Source organism: Eretmochelys imbricata, chromosome 8, assembly GCF_965152235.1.
Source record: "Eretmochelys imbricata isolate rEreImb1 chromosome 8, rEreImb1.hap1, whole genome shotgun sequence".
In the NCBI taxonomy this organism is placed as follows: Eukaryota; Metazoa; Chordata; order Testudines; family Cheloniidae; genus Eretmochelys; species Eretmochelys imbricata.
In genome coordinates, this window is record NC_135579.1 from 78,896,883 (window position 1) to 78,908,979 (window position 12,097).

Below are 12,097 nucleotides of genomic sequence, written 5' to 3' on the forward strand. Positions count from 1 at the left end.
GTAGGAACTCAAATATGAAATTGAAGAACTTCAGAACTCTTGGACATCCAAAACCACCTCTACTGACACGTCAGTCTGGAATGGTTCCTTAGATTTGTCACCTAAAAAAAATGGCTGAAGTGTGGGAATCTCTCTCTCATCCTCTGTAGTGAAGACTGCTGCAAAGAATTCATTTAACTTCTCCGCAATAGCCTTGTCTTCCTTGAGTATTTCCTACCGTGACAACTCACTGCTCATGAATTGGTTACTTGGAGAGGTACACTCAACAGTCCTCTCCCTACTCAGCCTCCTTCAATCCTTAGGACTTGAAGTAAACCTAGAAAAGTCCTATTCAAATTCTAGAGTTCATTTGGAGCAACTCTGGACTTGATTTCAGCCAGAGCATACTTACTTGAGGACAGATTCCACACGAGGAGGGACCTCCTTGCTCAGTTTCAGCTGAACCCTCAGATGACAATTTGATCCTGCCTGCTCCTCTGAGGCCACATGACCTGCACCTATGTGACCTCCTTCGCAAGGCTTCATCTCTGGTGCCTTCAGGTGTGGTTATAGACTGTCTGTGCTCTGAGCAAGTCTGGATGAACAAATCTCAATTCCCTCAGTGTCCTGATATCGTTCACTTGGTGGGGGACAAAGAAGCTAGGTGTGTAAAGGGTCCCTTCATTTTCTCCCACCAAAGAGACTGTTTTCAGCCGCCTTCCGACTGAGCTGGGGCGCTCACCCAGGCAATCATGTGGCTCAAGATTCATGATCCCAACAAGAGTCCAGATTGCACCTCACTCTCCTCAAATTGTGAACAGTATGTGATGATACCTGTAAAATACTCCTTCCTTCTGTCCAACCCCAGCACATTCGGGTCCTGTTGGACAATAGGACCACAGTTTATTACATAAGCAAGCTGGGAGACTCATTAGAGGAGACACTGCTAGTGAAAAACTTTCCAGTATCAGGCACATGGAATACATGTGTACACCCAGTGAAATACCTATAGGGACCACACATCTTGAAGAATTCCAGTCACTTTAGGGTAAGTGTCACAGTTCTCAACAGTGGTGACAGACATTATTAAGAAATATAAGACCACAAAAATACATGTCACTCCTGTGACACATTTCCTGTCCTAAAAAGGTGACACACACAAGGCTAGGACATGAATAACAAATTGAGGTGAAGGATAATATGGGGCCTCATGCACCATATCTTGTGACATTTTTCCAAGTGCCCCTGTTTTAGGTTGGTTTTAAAGCTGCTGATTTGTGATTTTTTATTTTTTATTTTTTTTTTGGGTTGGTTGGCTGGTTTTTTGCCCTTACCAAAATGGCTACTATCTACCATTGTCCCAGCAGAGCTGAAACTACAAGCATCTCCCGCCAAGTTGGCAGCCATCTGCCTACATCCTTTACCAGGTGTTAGTGAAGCTGTACTCAGTGGGACAGAATCCAAGCTTCCCTCAGCTTATTCACCATGTGAAATCTGGGCAGAAGATGCGGGGGACAATGCAATGTGCGGGGCAAAGAATGACCCAGGGTGCAGAGTCATCATCTTAGCATATGCGCAATGTGCCTCAGGTGGCATGTGACCAGGAATTATTACCAGATTTGGTCTGCTGGTTGGATCATTAGCTTCCCTGGCCCAGGCCGGGTGCTGACGGGTAGTACGACATGAACGCTGAACCATGCCCCACAGGGTGGGGAATAAGGGCAGGGAATCGGAGAGGTGTGTAGGAGAAGTCGGGAATATATGGAAGTGAATGCAATGGGTGGCCAGGACAATGAAAGGAGAGCTGGTAGAGAACGTAGGATGGAATTGGGGGTGTCTGTGGAGACAGGGGAACGTGATGAGATAGGCAGGGAGATTGAATACAGTGCCAGATAACGAAGCCTTGTTTACAACAGCAGGCTTTAACCTGAAACAGTACTAAACATTGTTTGTTCCTGTCTACACATGCAGTTCAGCAGTGTTCCATACCAGTTCAGATGCACCTATTGCTGACATTTGTTGTCAGTAGGGCTGTCAAGCGATTAAAAAAATTAAACATGATTAATCGCACCGTTAAACAACAGAATACCATTTATTTAAATATTTTTGGATATTTTCTACATTTTCAAATATATTGATTTCAATTACAACACAGAATACAAAGTGTACAGTGCTCACTTTATATTTATTTTTGATTACAAGTATTTGCACTGTAAAAAATCAAAAGAAATAGTATTTTTCAGTTCACCTAATAAAAGTACAGTAGTGCAATGTCTTTATCATGAAAGTTGAACTTACAAATATAGAATTATGTACAAAAAAAAACTAAATTCAAAAACAAAACAATGTAAAATTTTAGAGCCTGCAAGTCCACTCAGTCTGTCTTCTTGTTCAGCCCATCACTCAGACAAACAAGTTTGTTTACATTTGCAGGAGATAATGCTGCTCACTTCTTGTTTACAATGCCACCTTAAAGTGAGAATGGCACTGTTGTAGCTGGCATCACAAGATATTTGTGTGCCAGATATGCTAAAGATTCATATGTCCCTTTGCGCTTCAACCACCATTCCAGAGGATATGCATCCATGCTGGTGACGGGTTCTGCTCGATAACAATCCAAAGCAGTGCGGACCGACGCATGTTCATTTTCATCTTCTGAGTCAGAGCCGCCAACAGAAGATTAATTTTTCTTTTTTGGTGGTTCGGGTTCTGTAGTTTCCGCATCGGATTGTTGCTCTTTTAAGACTTCTGAAAGCATTCTCCACACCTTGTCCCTCTCAGATTTTGGAAGGCACTTCAAATTCTTAAACCTTGAGTTGAGTGCTTATAGCTATCTTTAGAAATCTCACATTGGTACCTTCTTTGTGTTTTGTGAAATCTGCCGTGAAAGTGTTCTTAAAATGAACAACATGTGCTGGGTCATCATCCGAGACTGCTGTAACATGAAATATATGGCAGAATGTGGGTAAAACAATTCTCCCCCAAGGAGTTCAGTCACAAATTTAATTAATGCATTTTTTTTTAACGAGCGTCATCAGCATGGAAACATGTCCTCTGGAATGGTGGCTGAAGCGTGAAAGGGCATACGAATGTTTAGCATATCTGGCACATAAATACTGTATATACTCGTTCATAAGCCTAATTTTTTAGTAAAAAAGGGAAGCATCAGAGAAGGGGCTCGGCTTATGAACGGGTATAGAGAGGGAGAGGTGGGATGCAGCCCCTCCTCCCAATAGAGGGAGCAAGGAGAGGCAGCACAGCCAGCAGAGCCAGAAGGGAAGAGGCAGGGCCAGAGTCTCTCTGCTTCTGGCCACGCTGCTCTCCCCCCAGCCTCCGAAGCCGCTGCAGCTCCGGGGCTGGCAGGCTGCGGCTGCCCCGCCCACCGGAGCACGCTACAGCCACGCCGCCCGGCTTCCGGAGCAGCTACGGCCTGGCCAGAGACATCCTCCACTGTCCCTCCCCAGCTAAGGTGGGAAGGGATGGGATGGGGAGAGTGTGGGGGTCCCAGGCTAGGGGTGGGGGGTGGTCACAGGGGTTATTCCCCTGGCCTCCAGCTTCTCTCCCCCCAAAAAAATTTCCCCACCAGTTGCTGTCCTGGCCCGTCAGGGTAAGCAGCTGGCGCGCCGGGACACTTTGTTTACTTAGGTTTACCTCTGTGCCTGCGGACGCTCAAGGTAAACAAACCATCTTGGCCCTCCAGCGGCTTATCCTGATGGCCCAGGAGCCAAAGTTTGCCGATCCCTGAATTATAGGGTCGGCTTCTGAATTTTCCATTTTTACTTATCCATCTTGGGGGGGGGGTTTGACTTATAGACTAACCGGTTTATGATCAAGTACATATGGTACCTTGCAATGCCAGCTACAAAAGTGCCATGCAAATACTTTAAGAAAATCAAACTGTGGTTCAGTGATCTAACACTTTAATAATTTACTATCATAAAATAGTTTAAAGTACAAAGGATTTATGCTATGCCAAACTGGACGCTAAAGCTGTTTTGTCTAAAACATGAGAGAATGGAAAGTGTATTGTGGCATGTGAATTACTGTAGCCTCTTTGAGGTAAATGTTTGCTTAACCAGAAAAGAATGTGTTGAGGTCCTTGCCAAAGGAAAGGTATTGCTGTACTTTAAATGCAAAGTACTGTAAGTAAACCAGTAAATGTTTTTCTGTTCGTGTGTTTTAATCCACAAGTTATGAATGCATTCATTGAATAAGAAATGTAATATATTGTTATCCTTTTTAAAGGGTTTAAGTAAGAACAGGTCATAATTACTTTGGGTCAAGAGAAACATGAAACCAAATACTGTATTTTCATGATGGTTGAAGTTTAATATATATGAGAGAGAGAAAAAAAATCTATTGCTTACATGAAGTTTCCTTCAAAGCCAGAAAACTCAATTCCTAGCTTACCTTCAGTATTTCTTTTATCTGGTGGTTTCTGTGATGTACTGTTCTTAATCACGCATTACTGTAAATAGTAAAGTGTGTCAATAACTCCTCTCATCCATGCCATGTGGTTATTGGCAAAGAACAGCTACACAGCATGTTAAAAAAAAAAAAAAAAAAAAACACTGCGTGAAGAGCAATTTAAGGGAAATGTCCCCCTTGTACATAAAATTTATTTTTGTATCTAAACTTTATTTGCCTTTAACTGATTCAGTATCTTAGTAGTAATTTAATAATCCTAATTTCAGTTTCAAAACAGGAGTCAGGTCACTCAGATCACATTGTAATAATATCTGAGCATCTGTTAGATGTTTCAGTTGTGTTAAGTATTAGAAACAGGGTTTGCATTGTAGAAGACTTTTGAAAATTCTTTCCCCTCAACACCACCATCCAGCTTTTTTTGGTTTTGAGGTTTATAAAGACCGGAGAGGATATGGTAGTTTTCGGATGTAATTGTAGGGAATATGCTCAGTTTACTTTTTATTACTGTGGCATAACTTACGTTACGTAAAGCTGATGTCAGTACTGGCTCCGAATATATCCTTCCTAGAGGGTGAAAAGGTTTCCTTATATGGAAAAGGCCTGCTGATCCAAGTCATGTGACCCTGGCAGAACACACAAATAAGTGGAGCTTTCTGCTGGGAGCTGTATTTGCAGCTGATGCTGTGAGGAGAGGTTTTGGCTGAGGGGTAAATGGAAAGATTATGCCATTTTTTAAAATATGATTCACATAATGGGGATCATACATTGAGTAAATTGTTTCCAAGCAATTTTACCTCTACAAGATAGCTGTAAATGCCTCCAATATAAATTTGTTCTAACAGTTTCAGCCTATATGATCTTTTTTTCTACCTGTCTAATAAGCTATTGACAATTTAAAAGCGAGTATGTTAAACTAATATTCAATATTAAGCATGTAAATTAAACTTTTTAATATTAGAACCTTAAAGCATGAAAAATTATGATTACATCTGTTTATTTACTTAGCATACTATAAATGGCAACCGGTTCAGGAAAACAAATTGAGCACTGAATTTTTTTTTATTTAATTCAAAATCAGTTTTTGGTCCTCTTAGTTCAGTCTTCAGAGAAACTTACATTTCACTCATTCCTATATTTTTAGGATAAAGTGTTAAACTTTAAAATGTTTGTTTGATTTAGATGGATAGTAACATTGGCTTGTAATTAAAATGGTTTCCAGTTGAAAATTAGTCTTACCAAGATGATTTACAACAAATGATTATGTTCATTTCTGGAAATTAAGAAAATGCATATTACATCCTTGATGCTATAAAAGTTGAAATAAACTTTGCAATTATTTTTTTAAGCTATGATGAACTGCATACCAGTAAAAGCCTTCTAGACAATTTGAAAGACAAGGTAGTAATTGAGTACCCAACATTACTTGTGGTACTGAAAAAACTCAAGAATGATATGGGAGTTCTTGGCCAAGGTAAGCATAAATTGATTTCCTGTTATGCTACACTTAGATATTTTAGCTGAATAAACAATAATTAAGGATACATCCTTTATTAGTCTCAGGAATGTATAGTATGTTTTGTATTTGCCTCTAAATTTAAAATATTGCTAGAAAAAATCTTTTACAGATTTTGTGAATGCTCTGCTTTAATTCTATTAGGTAGATGGCTTAAATTTTATGCTTACTCAGTTTACTAGTTTTTAGTACATCTTATGTAGCTTAACCACAGCAATAAAATAATCTTTTTGGACTTTTTTGTAGTCTTATTTATTACATTTCATGGGTAGCAAAGCTGTGCAACACTTGTTGGTGTTAAGGACACAATTTATGCGTAATTTCCCAGTGTAATTTTTGCTCACATTGGACAATTAATTGACATTACAAGTTCAAATGGCTATCATTTAATTCAGAAGATGGAGTTTCAGTGGGCTTAAAAGAGTTACTTTATCTTTCCAAAAGTAAAGGAAATTTTCATTTTTATTTTTTAATTTTCCACTGCAAAATTGTTGTTCTACTCCACTCCAAATGGCCACATCTTAACTAGTCACCCTTCTTCCAAAAGGTGCTCATCATCTCATTTTCAGTCATGCTGATGACAAGTGAGGCACAGGCATTTTGTCTTTTGCTCTACAAGAAACACAGGAAAGTGTTATCTAAAGATGCCAGTACAGAAACTTGGGTTGCCTGTTTGAATCCTAGAAGGTTGAAGTTGCCATCTGGTTGAGAGGAACTTGCTCCCTCTTTATTACTGCTGATTTAAAAATAAGTTACTGTGGAACAAAGGAAAAGTATAAAATGGATCCAGAAAGACCGCAAACACACAAAAAACATAGAGAACCAGGAAGGTGCTGGTGTTGGGGATCTAACTAGAAGAAACACAATGGGTAACAATAACATGTGCTTCCTAACTGGTGCATCAACACAAACAACTGGGCTCTAGAATAAGCAGCAATATAAGAGCATAATGACAGGTATGAGTAGCAGCCGTGTTAGTCTGTATCCGTAAAAAGAAAAGGAGTACTTGTGGCACCTTAGAGACTAACAAATTTATTAGAGCATAAGCTTTCGTGAGCTACAGCTCACTTCATCAGATGCATACGTTCCCTTCCTGCTGTTCTTGTAAAGTGCTGGAAATGGCCCACCTTGATTATCACTACAAAAGGTCCCGTCCCCCGCCCCGTTCCCCGCTCTCCTGCTGGTAATAGCTCACCTTTCCTGATCACTCTTGTTAGTCTGTATGGTAACACCCATTGTTTCATGTTCTTTGTGTATATAAATCTTCCCATGGTATTTTCCACTGTATGCATCCAATAAAGTGAGCTGTAGCTCACGAAAGCTCATGCTCTAATAAATTTTTTAGTCTCTAAGGTGCCACAAGTATTCCTTTTCTTTTTACGAATATAAGAGCATGTAGGTGATCTGGAAGATCAGGAATGTCAGCATTAGGAACTGAGTATTCAAACGCTGCACCAAAGGAAGCTCCAACAATCCAGTCTGTAATATTGACAAAGCTCTGTGGAGAAACTCCCAAATAGGTTTGCAGCAGAACTTTCCTGGCAAAGACTTAATCATGGCTCTATGTCAGGGGTGGGCAAACTATGGCCCAAGGGCCGCATCCAGCCCTTCAGACATTTTAATCTGGCCCTCTATCTCCTACCGGGGAGCATGCTCCAGGGCTTCCTCCACTCCAGCCAGGGAGCAGGGTCGGGGGCTTGCCCCACTCTGTGCATGCCGTGGCTCCACGCAGTTTCCAGAAGCAGCGGCATGTTCCCCCTCAGGCTCCTACATGTAGGAGCAGCCAGGGAGCTCCACACTCTGCCCCCGCCCCAAGAGCCGCCGCCACAGCTTCCATTGGCTGGGAGCTGCAGGGGTGGTACCTGCACAGAGCCGCCTGGCCACACTCCACATAGGAGCCAGAGGGGGGCCATGCTGCTGCTTGCAGGTGCTGTTTGAGGTAAGTGCCACCTGGAGCCTGCACTCCTGATCCCCTCCTGCACCCCAACCCCCTGCCCCAGCCCTGATCCCCCTCCCACCCTCCGAAACCCTCAGTCCCAGCCTGGAGCACCCTCCTGGACCCCAAACCCCATCACCAGCCCCACCCCAGAGCCCGTACCCCCAACCGGAGCCCTCACCCCCCTGCACCCAAACATCCAATTTTGTGAGCATTCACGGCCCGCCATACAATTTCCATATCCAGATGTGGCCCTTGGACCAAAAAGTTTGCCCACCCCTACTCTATCTAGATTCAGAATTGGACTGGAGAAAACACTGACTTGTATGCCATAGGAAACAGTCCTGCAGTAGCTGTGGAGAATGGTATAGCCTTATTGATGGATTGGTGATTGATTAATATTGATTGATTATTGATTAATCTCTTAGACCACAGTGATCAATAAAGGTTTGGTCTCTTGAGGGATACAGCATCAGGAATATTACTATCCGTATCATTAGAATAAGGGACCCTAGAAGCACATGAGAAGCGATTTTCAAGTTATCACAAGTCCCTTTATTAACAAATCCACTAAGTAGATAAACAATGTTGAAATTGTTGAAATATAACAGTGGATAGAATGTGCAAAGTGCTTAACCGTAAGAGTGGTGTCACTCACATCTCAGCTCCTGCTGGGGGACCTTGGAGTATCCGTCTTTATCTTGCCCTGCATCGTCATTGTCACCTGTGGCTCTCATCCTGACATCGCCCTCTGCATACCCTTTCCCCCTACTCCCCAGCACACAGGCTGGACAACACCTTTTTTTCCTGAGTCATGCTTATACCTGCTAAGGCTCGTATATAAGGGTTCCAGCCCCTTTTTCTTCAGTGGGGTGTGAAAGTATAGATAATTTAGGGATGCCCCATCTCTCATTGGCTATATCCTTAGTTCCCCTTGTTCTCATTAACACATACGTAAATAAGTTACCCTAACAACTTGAGGTTATCACAGAATACCCAAAAATGTTACTGTCAGGCATCTTGTCGTATTAACTGGTACATAGCAATATATTTGCCAGTCGATTGCTGAATAGTTTCCAGAACATCAGCACTTAATCCATTTTTTACCATAATTATTAATCTTTATTAGTAGGGGGTTATCTTTGGGTCAACCTGTTTCAGGCCCAAGGCCTTGTGTGACTAAGTATTTTACAGGCCTGAGACTTGAAAGCCCTGTGTGACGATATTAATTAATACTTCTATTTCACCTCTATATCCTAAATATACTTGATATCTTTTATTCTTGGCTGCAGTAGGTTAGCCATCTAACTTCCATGACTTTTAACCACTGTTCTGTCTGGATTATAATGAATGATCCTACTAGATTACCCTCACTTAAAGAAAGGAGTGGGTTCCTTTCCAGCTGACCTTGAGAGCTTCTGGTAAACGACAGAAAATCTAACTTCTCCTGAGAAGTAAGGCACCACATCAGAGGGTGAGACTGAAGTCTTTGTCTTGCAACTACATTCACTCCAGGAGGAAAAGCAGACACATTACACTTACTGGAACATTTCCGTTCAACGATAAACTTTTGTCTTCATCTTATGCAGTTTGGCTTGAGCTGAGCCCTTCCCTGTTGAGCAGGACCCCCATATTGTAATAACTGATATGAGAGAATTTGTTTTAAAATTGATTGGAAAACCAAGTCTGAATAGTGTTGATGTCATTAAACATATTATTTCCTGATGAGCTATTATGGCAACTGCCTTTGAGCTTATTATCCAAATAAAGTATTGAATGAATTTCTAACCTTTGTAGTGCTACTGCTTCTCTGACTGGTTGGTTCCATGAGAACTCCGAGCAGAGGATGGACCAAAGGGAAGAGAAAACTGATGTTGGCCAGAAACCTGAGGAAATGTTGAGGAATGTGTTAGAGATGTGCAAATAAATGTCTTCAAGACAGTGACCATCTATTGCAGGCTTTGTTCAAAAAGCAGCTTTCTTAAAAAGCTTATATTCAGTGAATGTAGACACCCATTTCTGGTTTAGTAAACCATGAATTTGCTTAATCTTTTTATGGCTGTTAATATAACGCCACGGGTTTCTATAAAAATTCAAGAATGCAGTCCCCCTACCGTGAGGAGCTTACAAACATGGTTAGACATAGCATAGAAAAAGATTTTATACAGAGTAAAGGAAAATGCTGTTTTTACTTTTGCACATCTTATTAGTTAACATGTCTTTTTCATTTTGTTTTTTAATAATGAACTTAAGCCATGTGCTCAATTTGGGCTGTATGGCCCACAGGGCCTACTCTGTGCATACGAAAGGACTTATCCCCTTATATCCAAGCCCCTCCTCACCTGGTGGGTAGAAGGGGGAGGTTTGGAAAAATACCACCCTAGCACTTGTTCTAATTTAAATGTAAAAAAATCAGTGTTTGATTCAAATAGTCACATTTTTAAAAGGAATATATATAATTTTGGTGTTTTGAAGAATCCTGAAACTACCCAGAAGGTGGAGTTATGCTTGAAGGAAATTATCATAACTTTTGAAGCCAACTACATTGTTCAATTATTAAGACTTTTTAAAAGCAGAGTTCACTGCTTAAGATATCCAGGTGCAATCTTTTTTGTAATGGACTGAAAATCTATTGAAGGTACAAAATAAGATGGAAGAAAAGGTATAAAATAAAGTGACGAGTGATCCCATAAACAGTTGAGACTCTTCAGGTTGTTTATCTATCTATAGAAACCTAAAGAATTAATATGTCCCCAAATATACACAATAAGGAGTAATCCATTCAAAGGTTATTAACCGAAAGTCTCTTTAGTTCCTGTTCATTATCACCAGTACCGTAACAATCATAGCCTTCATTAAACAGAGTCTTATAATGGGAAGTGTTGGGTAACCTTAATAGGTAATGCTACCAACCCCACCCTTAATAAACAATATACTGTTTTTAACTGAGTGAAAACAATGTACACTGTCCATTGAAGTAGTAGTATTTGTAACAAAGCAGAAATAAACTACTATTCAAACGTTAAGCCCACTGAGCATCTTTGAGTCAGAAGTTTCTCTGACTATTTTCTATAAAGTTGTGATGCTTGACTTGCTTAAAGAAAAAATACAGGTACTCTTCTGTCAACACACGAGGTCAGTCATGGGTCAAGTTCATAAGGAATTACAGACATTTTGTCAAGACTTAGAGGCAGAAACAGTCCTCACTTTGTGCATTAACTCAGTACATAGCTGGCATATAAATCTTAATTGATTATACACTAGATTTAATGTAGACAAAATGTGACCTCTAATGTTTCTGGGTGAAATGCTTCTGTTTTCTTGACCAAATTCCATTGAAAATGTACAGGTGCACACTATGTTCCATGTATTATCTGTGCTTGCCAGCTGCAGAACTTATCTTGACAACATAATAATGATGCTCCATTAGCTCCCTCTTGTAATATTTCATTATTAAAGAGCAGCTGACACCATATGTCCAGAAAACCTATTTGAATTCATCACTGATCAGACATTGAAAATACCAATGCGGGAAGGGGAGGTTGGTGTGTGTCTGTATCATAGCCTTACTTTGCTCTAGCTGTACTTTATATTTAGGTTTGGCAGAATTTGATTTTTTTTTTTATTATTTTGCTGGATAATATTTTTAAGCGTTTTCATTTTGTATTGATTTTAAATGTTCACAGTTGTGAGAAATTATGGGGGATCAGGCAATAGTAGTGGGTCAGATATCTATTTAATGACAATAGATGCTGAGACTCAAAAAGTTAAATCTTTATAACAGGTAAAACATCACGTCAAAATATACAAAGTAAATATCCTTAAGCTCTAATAATGTCAAGCATTTTTCTTACTTTCCCTATCTAACTTTTGATTATTATGGAGGAAAATACTGTTCTTTGTGTGCACCATGATCTAGAAGTTTGACAATAAAAAGCGAATCCTTCCAAGACTATTTATATTGCTTATATGGTGGTGCTGCAAACTGCTGGCATCTGGTGACCTCACCTTGGGACGGTAGGAGCATAGGTGCTGGAACTAGGAGAACTGGGGGTGCTGCCACACCTCCGGGCTTGAATTGGTTTCCATCATATACAAGGTTTACAGTTTCATTCAATGGCTCTCCGTACCCAGACTATAAAAATTGTTCCAGCATCCCAGAGTAGGAGTCAGTACCTGCTGATTCAGGAAATAAATATGAGGGTGAAGGCCAGATTGGAAAATGTGTGCTGCATAATGTG

The 12,097-nt window shown here is 40.5% G+C and overlaps 1 protein-coding gene across 1 annotated transcript in view; it reads left to right on the forward strand.

Moving 5' to 3' along the window:
- Nucleotides 1–12,097, forward strand: part of ZNHIT6 (zinc finger HIT-type containing 6) — a 57,834-nt gene that overhangs the window by 44,679 nt on the left and 1,058 nt on the right. The window contains exon 9 of the mRNA XM_077825363.1: nt 5,754–5,878. Coding sequence (XP_077681489.1) covers nt 5,754–5,878 — 125 coding nt within the window. The remainder of the gene's footprint in view (nt 1–5,753; nt 5,879–12,097) is intronic.